General features: G+C 43.3%; 1 protein-coding gene across 4 annotated transcripts in view; it reads right to left on the bottom strand.

Annotated features, from left to right (window-relative positions):
• Nucleotides 1–16,976, bottom strand: part of MAPKAP1 (MAPK associated protein 1) — a gene marked incomplete at both ends in the record, with an annotated part of 219,768 nt that overhangs the window by 49,608 nt on the left and 153,184 nt on the right. For 2 of the 4 annotated variants that reach the window (XM_080708643.1, XM_080708645.1), the window contains one exon: nucleotides 13,621–13,728. The exons of 1 other annotated variant lie outside the window; for it this stretch is intronic. In XM_080708643.1, coding sequence (XP_080564769.1) covers nucleotides 13,621–13,728 — 108 coding nt within the window. Of the gene's footprint in view, nucleotides 1–13,620; nucleotides 13,765–16,976 lie in introns of all 4 variants that reach the window. One more of the 4 variants, XM_080708642.1, reaches the window with a different exon arrangement.

The raw sequence follows: 16,976 nt of genomic DNA, 5'->3' as shown, positions 1-16,976 counted from the left end.
GTGTGTTTTATAAAGCAGAAGTTCTATAAAGCAGAATTTGCAAGAATGTAAAATAGTGTCACTTTTCATTAAAAATTTTAAGGATATACATTTCCCATAAAAATGTTACTTATGTTAATACATAGCATATTACTGATTTTTCAATGAAAACACGATGTAGATATAACACAATAAATAAAATCTCTCTGTGATCATCAATAGTCCCCTTCCCCCCACTTTGGTACTGGTAATTGAACCCAGGGCCTCATGCATGGTGAACACATGACTGACTACTGCGCTACATCCCCAGCCCAACCTTGATAACTTTTAAGGGTGCAAAGAGGTCCTACCCAGAAAGTTTGAGAACTGCTATTCCCCTGGTTGTTATGCCATGTTTCCTTTTGGACAGCCACGATGGGACACAGGTGCAGCTCCAGCTTGAGTGTGTGTCACTACCTGACAAACACGGCTGCAGAGCTCGTACCCATTTCCTAAGAATAACAGGTTTGCTATCAGTGATGAGACCAAGACCAATGACAACAAATACTACTTTACGGTTTAACCCCACCCCCATATTGGGGACTGAATCTGGGGGTGGGTGGGTTATAGTTTAGAAAGTGTTTTTTACATGTGGTTTTACTAGAACAGAAGGAGACATGACTTTCTTTCCAACGAGTAGGCCCTAATCATTATACTGAAGTGCAGATGAACTCACTGTGCACTGCTGGCAGACCCCTGTACTCACAGATGTACACTGCAGGGGACTGTGACGTTCACTTCATGGTTCACTGTCTCAGACCAAGTCTAAAGGCCTTAACCTAGGGGAAGTTGAAGCAACTTCAGCCTCTCTTATGCCAACTCCAGAACTCAACCAGAGACCATCGGCCTCTGCTACGTCCTCCCCTTCCACAACCCTGGTGGCTGCCTTCTAATGCAGAAGAGTTACCCAGCGCCTCTCACGCGCCCAGTGCTGCAGGAAGTGAGGACGGCAGGCTCCCAGATGATGGGGAGAATGTGAACGCAGAGGCGAGCACACGCAGAGGGAAGAGCGCAGCAGAGTGCACGGGGAACAGTGGGGTGGGGAAAGAGCTCCTTAAAGGTGGGGCGGCATCCAGCTCAGGCTCTGACATGCAGTGAAAGCTGCTGTGCCAGGGACTGGCCGAGAGTGAACCAGCCATCCCCACTCCACTCCACCCCAACTGCAATGCCCCAGACAGAGCTATGCCTGGCTCGCCACGCTGGGCTTTGCTGGGGTTAGACCTCTGGCCAGAATGTTCTTTCCTCTCTCTCTCTTCTTTTTTTTAGTTGTGGGAAAGTACTGGGGATTGAATCCAGGGGTATTTTACCTCTGAGGTGCAACCCCAGTTCCTTTTTATTTTGAAACAGGGTCTCACTCAGTGGCTGAGGGTCTCACTAAATTGCAGAGACTGGCATTGAATCTGTGATCTTCCTGTCTCAGCTTCCGAAGAACTGGGATTTCAGGCATGTACTACCACATTTGGTTTTTTCTGTTCTTTAAAATTTATATACCTCAAGGTCTAGTCCAAATAGTCTTCCACATCCCTCTCCTGAAACCTGCAGCCTTCTGTGGAAGGCTTCTTTATAGACCAGGAGATCCTTGCAGGTGGGAGAGTCCCATCCTGCAAAGCACATTGTCACACAGTGGATGGTCAATAAATGCTGCCAGTGGAATGAATGAATTTTTTTTTTCAGTACTAGGGATTAAACCCAGGGGCATTCTATCTCTAAGCTACATCCCAGCCCTATTTTTTATTCCTTCTTTCCTTTTTTTTTTTTTGTGGTACTGGGGATGGAACCTAGAAGTCCCTGAGACTTAAGAGTAAAGGAGAACACAATTGTGCCTGGTCTTGTAGAAACAAAGGAATCAGGGATAAAACTCAACTCACTCCTTCAGGAAGAGTCAAAGCTGGAAGCATAAGTGAGTCATGGAGGAAAACTCTTCCTTAGCTCTCTGCATCCATCACATTTTTTTCCTCCTAGAGGCCGTTTAAGTCCCCAAAGTCTCATAAGCCAAAGCTGCTCTTCTATTAAACACTTCCCTTCAGCTACTAGTCATTTTTGCTGGTCTCTAAAAGACGATCAATAGGTACTGCGCTGTAACACCCCCAGACACACACACACCCTCTGCAGTCATCTCTTTCAAGCCATAAGGATCACACAGTAGGATATCTCCTTCACTAGAATCTGCCATCCTACAACCAGGGTAGGAATCCTTGCTGTCACAGGGCTCAGTTGATTAAACTCCTGAAGCCAGGGCCAGCCAGGCTAGAGGACTTTCCACATGGAGACTGCAGAATTCCCTCAATAAATCAAGGTATCTTGTTTTATGAGGTGATCAGAAAGAAACAGTTTCAGGTTTATAGAATTTCTAAAAAGAGCAGAGCACAAAGGAGCCCTTGAAGGCTTGGCATGCTAGACACTGCCTACTCCTCAGGTTTGTCTCCAGTAACCCCCCACCTGCTCATTTTACTCCATCCATCCATCCATCCATCCATCCATCCATCCATCCATCCATCCTCCCCAAGGATGCCAAGCTCCTTGTCTTGAGGCCTTCAGATGAGCATTCCCTTGGCTGGAACATTCTTCTCTTACTCATTATTTGACTTCCCTACTACTCTGCCCAGCTCTGGGCCCTGTTATCAAGTATTCCCCCTTTACAGCCCTGATCACCCTGATCACAGCAGTGGGCTCCATGATGAGGGGAGGGGTCCTCTCCACCTCCAGCACAGGCACAGTGGCTGGCCGAGAGTCTGGCTTCAAGATCTACTTTTGAGGGGTAAATGAACAAGACATGTACCCACAGTGAACCCAGCTGCCCTGTGCAGGATGGAACATGACCACTTAAGGTGCTGGACCGGTACATCACAGGCTTGCTTGGAAGAATCCCCAGCACTTCCCCTTCCTCCAGTGCGCCTTTGTTCCTATTCAATTCTAATTCCATCATATGAAAGGTATCAGGGTCTTGCAAGGAAACTGGCATTTCTGTCAATTTACATAGCAAAATACCTAAGGGCTGTGATATCTAAGCAACACCAAGGGGTCCCTCTCCTTACTCGAGTCAGGGAACGAGGGCACACACTGGGAGAACCAACTCTCCCAGAGCCGCTACAGAGATGTGACCTGATGCATTACTAAGCCATTAGTCCGGGGCTGCAGGGCAGATCCTGGGGCAAGAGCTACTGGAGGACTGCAGATCTCCGTGCCCTCACTTGGAGCCCAGACAGGGTCTGTGGCTCATCAAATGTGTCTCCTCACTGCTCTAATGTACCCACGTATCGCTTAATGAAAGTTCCTAATTGTAATTCAATTAATTACATACACAGAGTCCCCAATTACATTTTCCAATAAGGCATTGGCTGTGGTACAGGTCTAAATGCACTTAACCAATTTTAATATATTAAGACCAATTTCCCTTGAATACTAATTACTACCAAATGATAAAATGAAAAGGGGGGGACCTTTTGAGAAAGGGGGAGAGGAAAAAGTGCAATCCATGTGGAAGTTCTCAGCCCACGCAGCACAATTCAGACACTCGGTACTGAAGAGGTAGGTGTGGACAGGGTACAAATCTGCCTCTTGTACAGGTCAGCACAACCTTTTGCCCAAGGTATCAGCTATCTGCTACCCAAAGGAACCTGTGAAGAGTCTACCAGGCTCAAGGGAAGAGAGGAATTACAGGGAGGGAAAGGCCACCACACACATGCGCAGACACTGCTACGGGTGTCTGTGACAGGTGCTGGGCCTCTGTGTCTCAAGGTGCAGGGAGACGTGGGGATGGCACACACTCAAGACAGTGCGCTGCAGTCCATTTTCCTCTCCTCTCTCTCTCCCCAACCCCGCTTTCTGTGGTGCTAGGGACTGAACCCAGGAACATTCTATCTCTGAGCCATACCCCAGCCCTATTTTTTATTTGGAAATAGGGTCTCACTGAGGTCCTCGTTAAGTTGCTTTGAACCTATGATCCTCCTATTTCAGCCTAAGTACTAAGGATTACAGGCATGCACCACTAAACCTATCCTATTTTTAAAAAAATGTTTGAAAAAGGGTCTCACTAAGTTGCTGGGGTTGGCCTCGAACCTTTACTCCTCCAGTCTTAGCGTCCCAAGTACTGGGATTACAGGCGTGTGCCACAATGGTTGGCTCACTATATGCTTTTTTTTTTTTTGGTACTGGGGGTGGAACCCAGGGGCTTTTCTACCTCTGGGCTATACTCCCAGACCTATTTTATACTTTATTTGGAAACAAGGTCTCACTAAGTTGCTGAGAGCCTCACTCAGTAGCTGAGGCTGGCTTTGAACCTGTGTGATCCTCCTGTCTCAGCCTCCCAAGCGCTGGGATTACAAGTGTGCGCCACACGCCTGGCCTCACTATATGCTTTTGATAGACAGTCTCCTTTCCTTGTTTAAATAGTTTAATCCTCACAACAGTCCTACGGGAAAGGGTGACCATCACATTTGACAGACGAGAAAGAAGCTCACAGAAGGGAAGGCTTTGCCCAAGGTGACAGTGGCATCCAATGTCTCACCTTTCCCCTATCAGTACTGACACCTAGCTCACATTAACCAGACAGCAAGAGGTGACCCAGGTATTCAGGAACAACCTTTCTGTTTCACTTAAATTTGTTTAGTGTGCAGGAAACTATTATGCAAAATCAACTTGAAAAAACCCTCATTCATATAGAAAATTCCTTACAGTGACGCTCCCGTGGCCCTAGTCAGATATGTAATTTTTTCAGCAATAGCTCAACCTAAAATATGTACCAGGAGCATCAAGAATCATTTCTATTTGCAAATAGTTTATTTGCATGGTCACATTTTCTTTTGTATTTGAAGAGTGCTATTGGGGTATAATAAAAAGAGGTTTAAAGCCCTGGTATTCAGACCGCATGATGGAAATTGGAGAGATTAGCAATTTGTAACTGAAGAAGGCAAAGCCTCCAGAAACAGAGAGGAACCACCAGGGAGTCTCCGGGGCTGGCACAGAGCATAAACAGGAGGAGGAATTGGCCCATTATGAATAAGCATCACACTAGTATATGCAAACATTCATTCTCTTTCTACGATTACCTTTTCTCCTCTCTCCTTTTTTATTTAGCAGTGTGGGGGACAAATACTACTACAAAGAAACCTCTGCATGTAAAGATGCTCACTCATGTACTTGACCAGAGTCCCAATGAGAAGCCTGAGGATGCCAGGGAGGCAGGAGGTTGGCTTCATCAGGCAGATCAAACAGGTCCCTGCCCAGTGTGAGGGGCCACAGTCTAGCATGGGAGTAGGCAAATGAATCTAGTGCAACCAGTGATCAGAGAGAAGAGGGTCTCTCTACCTAGGAAGGGCTATCCAGGCTGTCTAGGGAGAGGCTTGCTTTTCCTGGAGTGTGCAGAGGGGGAGGGGAGAGGGGGGGAGGGAGGGGAAGAGAAGAGAAGAGAAGAGAAGAGAAAGAGAGAGAGAGAGAGAGAGAGAGAGAGAGAGAGAGAGAGAGAGAGAGAGAGAGAGAGAGAGAAAGACTGACTGGGAATGGAACTCAGGGCCATTCTACCTCTGAGCTAAACTCCCAGCCCTTTACTTTTTTTTTAAATTTTGAAACATAGTCTCCCCAATGATCTCACACTGTTCTTGAACCTATGATCCTCCTGTTTCAGCATCCCAAATACTGGGATTATAGGAAAAGACCCTCATCTGGGTCTGTTTTTTTGTGGTACTGGGGATTGAACCCAGGGGCACTCTATCTCTGAGCTATACCCCGGTGCGATTTTACTTTTTATTTTGAAATAGGGTCTCACTAGGTTGCTGAAGCTATCCTCAAACCTGCAATCCTCTGGTCTCAGGCTCCCAAGTACTGGGATTATAGGTGTGTACCACCACACCCAGGCTCTTGGTTCTTTAAGGGCAACTAGAGGCAGTGAATGAGGACTTTCACACTGTGCCCTACAGATGCCCTTCCTACCATGGACCCTTCTTAGGAGACTCCCCACCCTTCCTTAGTATAAAAGAAATCAAGAAGTCAGTAAGGCACTGATATAAAGTCTCAAGTATTTTTCTGAACCTCCTTAAAAAAAAAAAGATAAAAGGAGGTTGAACTGATGTTTAAAAAGCAACAATGCCTCTCTCTACAACTCTCACTAGATTTAACAGATAGAAGACCCAGTTTTCTAGGCTCCTCGTTACTATTTGTATGATAGTAGAAATCACTTTATCCCTGAGTCTCAGTTTCCTCTTCTATAAAGATGACCACACCAGTCTAAAAGGTTATTATAGCAACAGCACTTAGAGCTCATTCAAGCCTCACAAAAGTCTTGTGAAATAGATCTAATTGCCTTCATTTACACAGGAAACTGAGGCTCGGAGGGATGACATGATTTACCCAATGTCAGAGGCTGCAAGTAGTTTGCTAAGGTCTGCCTGAATCAAGTGACTGTGCTTTAAGCACTATATTGAACTATTATAACAATAATCTAGTGAGTGATAAAATAGACACAGTATCTGATACTCCGTAGGCATTCCATTAAGTCAATTTAATTTCTGGTTTATTTTGGCCTTGGTGATGGAAGATTCCCGAATTTCTCTTAGTACTGATGGAAGTACTAAATTGGGCCTTTCTTCTAAGAATCTAGATGGGCCACTCACATAGGATCAGTTGGAAAGGTCACTGGGAACATTTGGCAGAAAAGAAAATTGAGGCTGTTTGGTGCCAGGATTTATATAGAAGCTTGGACAAGAATGGAAGTCTTCTAATGTTACATCCTCTCCATAATGCACTCGTTGCTTCCTTCTGGTTTGATTCCAGCTTTGAGCAGACAGTTGGCTGAAGGATGTAGTAGATTATCAGACAAGAATCCAAACTGGAAGGCTCAAGGACTTTGGCTTGTCATTTTCTTACTTAGGCCAAGATCCAAGCACAAATGTTAGCTCTCAGTCCCTAGGCAGAAACTCTTGTCATATCAGCTTCATTTGCAGGCGTCTCTCTCTCAGCGTATAGAGACGATTATCACCACACTCTCAGGACTGAAAGTTCAGGTTATCAACAAGCTTGCAGTGGGCTCTGGAATCAGAGAGCTGACTTAAAATTTCAGTCTTATCACTTATCGGCTGGACGACTTAGGCAGGTCATAACCTCTCACAGTAAGAAGAGTGTCATGCAAAGTAGTTAAGAATGATAAGAGAAAGCATTTTCAAAATGCCTAGCATAAGGCTTTACAATAGTAGGCCTGATTAAATCATTTTAAAACATCCTTTGATACAGTTGATATAAAATGTTATGCCCCATCCTCCCTTTGGAGAAACACTCAAAGGCTTCTACCTGCCCTTATGGCAGACAGTCTTTTTAAAGCAACGGTTGTACGTGCAAACTATATATCCATTCTGGGACATTCAAACATGTTTGGAAAGCACCCTGCTTCTCAGCTCTCCTGCTTTCCTTGCCCCTCCATTCTGGCTTGCTCCCCTCTCCTCCGTACACCTCCTCAGGTTCTCACAGTTCTGTGATTCCAGAACTCCACACCTGTGCCCACCTGCTCTGTCAGCAGAGAAAAGCAGTTCTTTCCTCAGTCATTACAGCTAGCACTCACAGAGTGTGTGCTGTATGCCAGGCACGGCTCTAAGCACTTTAGAATGGGCACTCACATCAACCTCATGAGGGCAGATCAGCTACCCAAGGGGGTAGGCAAAGTGCCCGAGGCCACAGAAATAGGGTGTGAGCCATTGCAGTCTGGGTTCCAGAGCACATTCTCTTACACAGTGCTTAATATATGATCAGAACTTAGCTTGCTTCTAAGATGGCTTTAAGGTAATGAACCTGTCCTGATCAAACATAACAACAGAAGTGAAAAAATTCTATTTTTGAAGTATTTTTGTCTCAAGCTTAATATGTAGCTACTGGAGAATAATGGTTCTTGGTTAAAATATCTTCTTAAACTTTTTTTAAAATAAAAAATCATTTTTAGAGCTGGGCATGGTGGCGCACGCTTGTAATCCCAGTACTTGGGAGAATGAGGATTGCAGGACGATTGCAGGTTCACAGCCAGGCTCAGCTATTTAGTGAGGCCTTCCACAGCTTAATGAGACCCTGTTTCCAAATAAAGAATAAAAAATAGGGTTGAGGGTATAACTCAGAGGTGAAATGCCCCTGGATTTAATTCCTAGTTTTGCAAAAAAAAAAAAATCCTTTTTATAATTTACTTCATTTTATGAGACTAATTACATCGTTCCATTGATTTCTAACTACTGTCTGCCTTTCCCTTTGTAAATGCTAGTAAGAGCTTCTTTTACTAACAGCTTCTTTTTGCTGAGCTTGTTGGCACACACTTGTAATCCCAGCACACACACACACGTGTGTGTGTGTGTGTGTGTGTGTGTGTGTGTGTGTGTGCGCGTCTAGAGATTGAACCCACAGACATTTTACCTCTGAGCTACATCCCCAGCTGATTTTTAAAATTTTTATCTTGAAACAGGGCCTTCCTAAGTTGATGAAAGTTTCACTATTTGCTGAGGTTGTCCTTTAACCTGTGATCCTCCTGTCTCAGTCTCTCAAGTACTGGAATCATCTGCACGCCCGGCTTTTTACTGTACTTCTAAGAATAAGCATAAAATAGTCTTTAGTTATGTGCCCTTTGTGAACCTCAGCTTCTCTTTCTCAAAGGATTTGTAAGGTACTTCTAGTTCTTAAACTCTGAGAGTCAAAATCACTGTTGTTTATTTGCTGTGGTACTGGGAATAAACTCAGGGGTATACTGCCTCTGAGCTATACCTTTTGCCCTTTATTATTTTTTAAACAGGGCCTCCGTAGGTTTTGAAACAGAGACTCTCATTACTTTGCTGAGGCTAGTCTTGAACTTGTTTTGTATAGTCTTTATTGGAGTTTGTTACCAAGATTATAGAAGTCTCTTTAAATGAATTAGAAGGGTAAACTCTTCTATTCTCTGAACTAGCTGATGCTAAGACTGAAGTTATCTATTCCCTAGGTGTTTGGTACAACTAGCCAATAAAGTCATTTCGGTTTAGATTTTCTTGTGGGGAGGTTTGGAATCACTAATTCAATTGCTCAAAATAGGAAAGCCAGGCGTGGTGGCATACACTTGTAATCCTAGTATACGGGAGGCTGAGACCAGAGGATCACGGTTCGTGGACAGCCTCAGCTACTTAGTGAGGCCCTGTGCAACTTAGTAAGATCTTGTTTCAAATAGGGCAGGGGAGTGGCTTGGAGGTAGAATGCCCCTGGGTTCAATCCCCAGGCCCGCCCCATATATATATATATATATATATATATATATATATGAGAAAACATTCAGGTTTTCTCTTTCTTTTTTCTTTCTTTCGTTTTTGTTTTCTTTTTTCTTTTTGGTGGAACTGGGGTTCCTCCGGGCTACACTTCCAGACCCATTTTATATTTTTATTTGGAAACAGGGTCTCTTAAGCCAGCATGGCTGGCTTCGAACCTGCGCGATCCTCCTGTCTCTGCCTCACAAACGCAGGGATTACAAGCGTGCACCACCATGCCCGGTACGTTTTCTATTTATTTTTGTGTCAATTTTGATAAGTTGTTTTTTTGATAAGTTTTGTGTTCACCTAAATTTTCCAAAAGCTATAACAGTTTTTCAAAACAATCTTGTATTGTTTGTTTAATGAATATTGAATCTGCAGTATATCTCTTTTTCAAGCCTATTATTATTTGTGTCTCTGTTATTTATCTTCCTTTTTTTCCTGCAGTACAGAGGATTGGACCCAGGGACATTCTGCCTCTGAGCTATAATCCCAGCCCTATTTTGTTTTATTTTGAAACAGGGTCTCACTAAGTAGCTGAAGCTGGCTGAGAATCTGTGATCCTCCTGTCTCAGCCTCCCAAGTACTAGGATTTTAGGTGTGTGCCATCATGCCTAGCTTCTGTCTTGTTTGTGATCGATTTCAATAGAGGTTTACTGGTGTTATTAGTCCTTTCTTTTTCTTTTCTTCTTGTGTGGTACTGGGGATTGAACCCAGGGCATTCTACCTCCAATCCATACCCTCAGCCCTACTTTTGCTATTGTGTGTATGTGTGTGGGGTTACTGGGGGTGGAACCCAGGGGCTTTCTACCTCTGGACTATACTTCCAGACCTATTTTATACTTTATTTGGAAACATGGTCTCACTAAGTTGATGACAGCCTCACTCAGTAGCTGAGGCTGGCTTCAAACCTGCGCGGTCCTCCTGTCTCAGCCTCTCAAGCACTGAAATTATAAGCGTGTGCTACCACGCCTGGCATCAGCCCTACTTTTTATTTTATTTTTAATTTTTTTTTGGTGGTACTGGGGTTCCTGGAAACCCTTCTACCTTCAGGCTAAACTCCCAGCCCTATTTATTTTATTTTATATGTTTACTTGGAAACAGGGTCTCTTAAGCCAGTGAGGCTGGCTTCCAACTTGCGTGATCCTCCTGTCTCCGTCTCCCAAGCGCAGGGATTACAAGCGTGCACCACCACGTCCAGTGTTATTTTTTTTTAATTTTGAAACAGGGTATTGCTGGGTTGATGAGTCTCAGTACTTGCTGAGGCTGTTCTTGAACCTTAAACCTTCCGTATCAGTCTCCCAAGACCTGGGGTTATAGGTATGTGCCACTATGTCTGCCTGTTATTAGTCCTTTTTAACAAACTTTCTTTTGATATGTCTGAATAGCTATTTCTTTTTGCATTATTCTTTGTTGGTACTGGGGGATGGAAGCCAGGGGCATTCTACCTCTGAGTTATACCCCCACCCTTATTTTTTATTTTTATTTTGAAAGAGTGTCTCACTAGGTCAATGAGAGTCTCACTACTTGCTGAGGCTGTTCTGGAACCTGTGATCCTCCTGTCTCAGGAGGATCTCAAGTAGTGGGATTACAGGTGTGTGCTACCATCCCTAGCTCCCTGAATATCTCTTTCATTAATTTCTGTTCATTATTGCTTCCTTTCTTTTATCTTATTAGGTTTCCTTTTATTTCCTTTCTAATTTTGTGAGTTAGAGGCTTAGCTCATTACTTCTCAGCTCTTCTTTTATAACATATGAATCCGAAGGCTATAAACTTCCTTTTAAATACTGCATTAGCCATATTCCCAAATGTTAATATGCAGAATTTTCATTATCTTTCCATCAAAGTTTTTTCTAATTTCCACTATAACTTATTTTTTAAACCATAGGTTCAGAAGCTCGCTCCTTCCTTCCTTCCTTCCTTCCTTTCTTCCTTCCTTCCTTCCTTCCTTCCTTCCTTCCTTCCTTCCTTCCTTCCTTTCTCTTTCTTTCTTTCTTTCTTTCTTTCTTTCTTTCTTTCTTTCTTTCTTTCTTTCTTTCTTTCTTTCTTTCTTTCTTTCTTTCTTTCTTTCTGTGGGTCTGGGGATGGAACCCAGAGGCATTTGACCTACAAGCTGCACACCCTGCCCAATTTTTTATTCTTTATTTTGAAACAGGGTCTCACTGAGTTGTGGAGGGCCTCACTAAGTAGCTGAGGCTGTCCGCGAACCACAATCCTCAGGTCTCAGCCTCCCAAATGCTGGGATTACCAGTGTGTGCCACCACGCCCGGCTTCAGAAGCTTATTTCTCAATTTCTAAACATATGCAAACATTTCCAGTTGTTTCTTTTTATTTTTTGGTACTGAAGGTTGAACTCAGAGGCATCCTACCTTTGACCTACACTCCCAGTTCTAGTTTATTTATTTTTATTTTAAAACAAGGCCTCCCTAAGTTGCTGAGGTTTTCCTTGAACCTGCAATCCTCCGAGAATTTCTCAGCCTCCCAAGTATTAGTATTAGAGGCATGTGCCACCAACTAATACTTGTGTCTTTTTTGAGTTCAGCTTAAGTTCTTTATGATTAGAAAGCATATCCCATTTGACACCCTGTATAATTTTCCAATATCAGGATACCACTAGTTATCTAAATATTCTTTTAGTATTGGGTATGAGAAACAATATCGTCAACATTATCATTATACATACACCTTTGCCTTTTTTTTCCCCACTACTGAGGATTCACCCCAGGTACATTTGACCTCTTAGATATACCTTCATACTCCCAGACCTTTTAGTTTTTATTTTGAGACAGGGTCTCACTAAATTGCCCTCGCTGGCCTTGAACATGCAATCCTCCTGCCTCAGCCTTCCCAGATGCTGGGATTACAAGCATGTGCTGCTAAGCCCAGCTATTTGTTGCATTTTAGATATTTTCTCCTCAAAATATATTTCCATAAGTAGAAATAGTGGTAACACATTTTTAGGTCTCGGTATTTCCAGCTATCCTAGGTACACTCTTGTCTCCAATGTTTAAGTATGCCTATTTCCCTCCCTATCCCTGAGGATTCAGTTTAAATTACCTGCTTATTTCCCTTGTGTATGTGTGTGTGTGTTGAATCCAGGGCTTCATGCAAACTAGGCAAGTGCTCTACCATTGACCTACATCCCCAACTCTACTTGGCTTATTTGATAGATGGAAAGTATTACATTTTGCTTTAAAATGTTTACAAATTAGATTGTTGATAGGGATGGACATTTTAAAAATGTCTGATGTTTAAGTTTTTTAGGCCATTTAAGAATCAGTGATTTTATTTCAATTTCAATGAGCATTTACATGTTAGGTTCTCATAACTGGTTGTAGACTATGAGGATGCCAACCTTCTACCTTTGAGAATTTGCTGCCCAATGCTAAAGCACATTTCACCTTCCTGGTGAACTGCTCCAGCAAAAGCTGTCAGGGGTCCTGGCTAAAAAGCAGCAGTATGGTCTGGTTTAGAGAGTCTGTGGCCTGATTAAAGAGCAACCTCGTATTTCAGGAAAATTCTTATGGTCCTGACAGTTTAGTGGGGGAGAGTGCCATCAATCAATCACTGAGAAAACATATAATTATAAATAGAAATATATGCAATAAAAAGTTGCATACCCTATAAAAGTATAACCGGGGGCCCAAAGGTGGATGGATCTGAATTACGTAATGGGGGACAGGGAGGTCACAGGTGGCCTCTCTGAAGAAGTGACACTTAAACTGAGATGAAGGATGGGAAAGAGTCAGTCAGAACAGGGCAGTTTCTGGCTGGAGAAACAGGCTGTGGGAAAGCCTGAGGCAGGAATCACCGCGGACAGTCTGCTGCCACAGTCAGAGTTTTCACGCATCACCTGCCCTAAGTCAGAAGGGATACAGCGGAGATATCAAGAGTTCACAACTTTGAAGACAATAAGAACAACTAGCTGAAGTTATAAGGAAGCCCTGAACATGTCACTAGGAATCACTATGCTGCTCCTGCTTAGAATATTCAAAAGGTTTAAGTTTTCCAAGACTTGACATCTACACAGTGAAATGGGGCCAGGTGCTTCACATACAAAATAGCCTTTGCCTCAGAACAGGCCTTGTGTTTCTCAACTGTCTCCAGGGCTCTCAGCTCAGGAAGACACAGCTCAACAGACAAATATTAATCACGTCGTGCTCAACAGGATGCGGACTCTAGCGCACAGCACGGACTCTATCACTTCGCTTTGGGATATACTTCTGGCATGGAGGCTGTGGGGTGCCTTGGAAAACAGTCGCTTCCCATCTGCCTGGGAAAGCCAGGCCAGTGAGTGTCCCAAACAACTCAGAAGCACGTCTGCCACGAACAAAGCGGGCATGGAGCGAGGTGGCCAACGTACTGTTCTCGCGGACCAAGCAGAACTCCCAGGCGCTCTGGCTCTCCAACGTGCTCTCCAGGTCGACGGCAACATTGGGCTCGCTCTGCTTCTCCAGGCGGTACTGAGGGCCTGGAAGATCAAAGGGGCAGGAGGAGGGGAGGAAGTCTGAAACAGTGAACTTAACATTGAGAAATTACCACATGCTGGTGAAAAGCTGGGAAAGCCACGGGAAAATGCTCAAGTCTGTCTCGAGGGTCTAGTGAGCCAAGGTGGAAGAGTCTGGAGTTTTCCCCACCATGGTTCCCACACTTGTCTGTTCCTACTCGGTTCTCCCACATCACATGAGAGGTAGATGGCTCTTGAGTCAGACTGACCTGGTGTTACCCCAGCTCCACTCTTTATAGCTATGAGCAGTGGCCTATCCTCTCCGAGCCTGTTTCCTAATGCGCAATGTGCAGATCCTGACACTCTGAAGGATTACTGTGAAGACCAGAGATGATACAAGAAAAACATTTAGGCATGTCCCTGCTTCAGAGGGGGCAGAGAGGAAGAGGGGGAGAGGGGGGAGGGAGAGAAGAGGAGAGGAGAGGAGAGAAAGAGAGAGTGTACGTGTTAAAAAGGTAATTTAACACGGGCGTGGTGGCGCACGCTTGTAATCCCCGCGCTTGAGAGGCAGAGACAGGAGGATCTCGCAGGTTTGAAGCTAGCCGTGCTGGCTGAAGAGACTCTGTTTCCAAATAAAAATATAAAAAATGGGTCTGGGAATGTAGCCTGGAGGTAGAAGGGTTTCCAGGAACCCCAGTACCATCAAAAATAAATAAATAAATAAATAAATAAATAAATAAATAAATAAAGTTAATTTAAAAGCTGGGCGCAGTGGCACACGCCTACCATTCCAGTACTTGCAAAGCTGAAATAGGGACTTCAGGTTTGAGGCCAGTGTGTGGTGACTTAGAGAGATCCTGTTTCAAAATAGAAAATAAAATCAGGCAGGGGTAGAATGCCCCTGAGTTGACCCTCAGTACCGCAGAGTAAATAAATAAGATTTAAAAGCATGAAAGTTAAATAAATAAGTCTCGTGCTGGGGACATAGCTCAGCAGTATAGTGCTTATCCTGGGTTCAATCCCCAGAACACAAAAACAAAAAGAATCTCAGGTTTCCAGGTTGTGGGGGTAAAAGATAGTGGCTGCTAGTTCACATTTTTGTCAAAATAGTTATGAAAACAAAAGAGATACAGGTTCAATAATTCTGACAACCAGGAATTCTAGCTATCTTATATCATACAAAGGGTTTTCTGGCAGATCTTAATCAAACACTGGGACATTTTAGACATTTATTCACATGTTCCTTCATCAAGCCAATGGAAATGCTGTTCTCAGATACCAACCAACTGGTCCAATGATCAGAATCAAAAGACCATTCCTGTGACTTGTTACTGAATAATGAGAGACACAAGAAACCATCTTTATCAGACACAGGGGTGTTGAGAGATCCGGGGACAGCGGTGGGGGTCTCGGGCTCGCAGGCAGAACAATTATTTTTAGGTATGTTCTTCAGTTGTGCTAACTTGCTGATTCTCCCTTCTAGTCCTTTTCCTTCATCAGTGTGAAGCCTTTCATTCGTTTCAGTAGTTCCCCTTCCCGGTGTCCTAGGTCCATCTGCAGCAATGGAGCTTCATGTGACTGTCAGTTTACTTGACTTTCTCTCACTGGTATAGCAGGGGGCTGATTCATCAGCACTTCTGCGAGTGTTTTTCTAGAGCTCTTCTCAGGTTCTCATGTACATTCAGTCCTTTTTATACTATTTAAGCAAAAACATATTCAAAGTCTACACCACTCTTTACAAAGTAATGGCTGGGTGTGGTGGCACATGCTTGTAATCCCCGCACTTGGGAGGCTGAGACAGGAGGATGGCACAGGTCTGAAGCCAGCTCTCAGCAACTTAGTGAGACCCTGTTTCCAAATAAAGTATAAAATAGGTCTGGGACTGTAGCCTGGAGGTAGAGAGCCCCTGGGTTCCACTCCCAGTAACACACACACACACACACACACACACACACACACACACACACACTGCATTTATTTAGATCAGGAAGGCATTGTTCAGTATCACACATAGTAAAATTCTAATTTCAAAAGTAGTAAGTAAACAGAAGCTAGAAATGCAGGTGATTCTTATGGTCCCTTCTTTCTGCATATGTCAGTGGCAGCCTTTGCTGCTGATCACCGGATGCTGGCAAATTCAGTTCAGTAAACTCTTGCTCAGCTGAACTTCAGGAAACTTAGCTGTGGTTCTCTACAGTGGCCCATTAGAGAAGGAGGCAGTCTGCTTTCTAGACACTGGCCCCTAAACAATCTCCATGAACCTCCAGCCCCAATCCCTCCCAAGGACACAAAGTGTAGAGGCGCTGACACCCAGTTCTGGGAATTTATAGTGAAGTCCAGGTACAAAGTTTAGCTGTGGTAGTCAGTCCTTTATGACCACATCCTTGGGTTCAAACAACTGCTATGGAATATATACAGACTGTAGTGAATATATACAGACTGTTACTATTCCCTAAACACAGTACAACTATCTATATAGCATTAGTGTCATAAGTAATCCAGAGAAGATTTAAAGTATTGAGAGGATACGCAGAGTTTTATACAAATACACCATTTTATATAAAGGACTTGAACATGTACAGATTTTGTATCCATGAAGGTTCCTAAAATCAACCCTCTCCCCATACAGAGGGACAGCTAAAATTTATTTTTTAAAACATGATAGTCAAACTTTGGGAAGAACCTAGGTCTAATAGCAGGGGGACTGATTAAATAAAGTGTTATGAAATATCATGCAGAAACTAAAAGTGATCCTACATAAATATTTAATAAAATATGCTTATAACATGCTATTTTATGAAAACAATAAATTATAGCTCAACACTTGCAGGATAATAACAACTATAAAAATATATGTAAAGAGCTAGGCATGGTGGTGCATGCTTGTAATCCCCGCGCTTGGGAGGCTGAGACAGAAGGATTGCGCAGGTTCGAAGCCAGCCTCCGCTGGCTTAAGAGATCTTGTTTCCAAAAAAAAAACAAAAATACATACATACATACATATATACATACATACATACATACATACATACATATATATAAAAACATAGGGGACAAAAAGACTTGAACAGTTGTATTAGATAGTGGGATTATGAATGCTTTTTTTGTATTTTCCTATGTTTTTCAATGTTCTTAATAATAAATAAAGGTTACTTCCATAATTTTAAGTTAAAAGTCTCCCATATATACTTAAAAGTTCTTCAGCTTCTTCCTATGCCAATATTCTTGAGAATACCATAATTGTCACACTTTGCGATATCTCCAGCGGGTCT

The sequence above is a fragment of the Muscardinus avellanarius genome (genome assembly GCF_963383645.1).
Source record: "Muscardinus avellanarius genome assembly, chromosome: 13".
In the NCBI taxonomy this organism is placed as follows: Eukaryota; Metazoa; Chordata; class Mammalia; order Rodentia; family Gliridae; genus Muscardinus; species Muscardinus avellanarius.
Note: the sequence above shows the minus strand (reverse complement) of the source record. Positions and strands in the feature narration are given on the sequence as shown.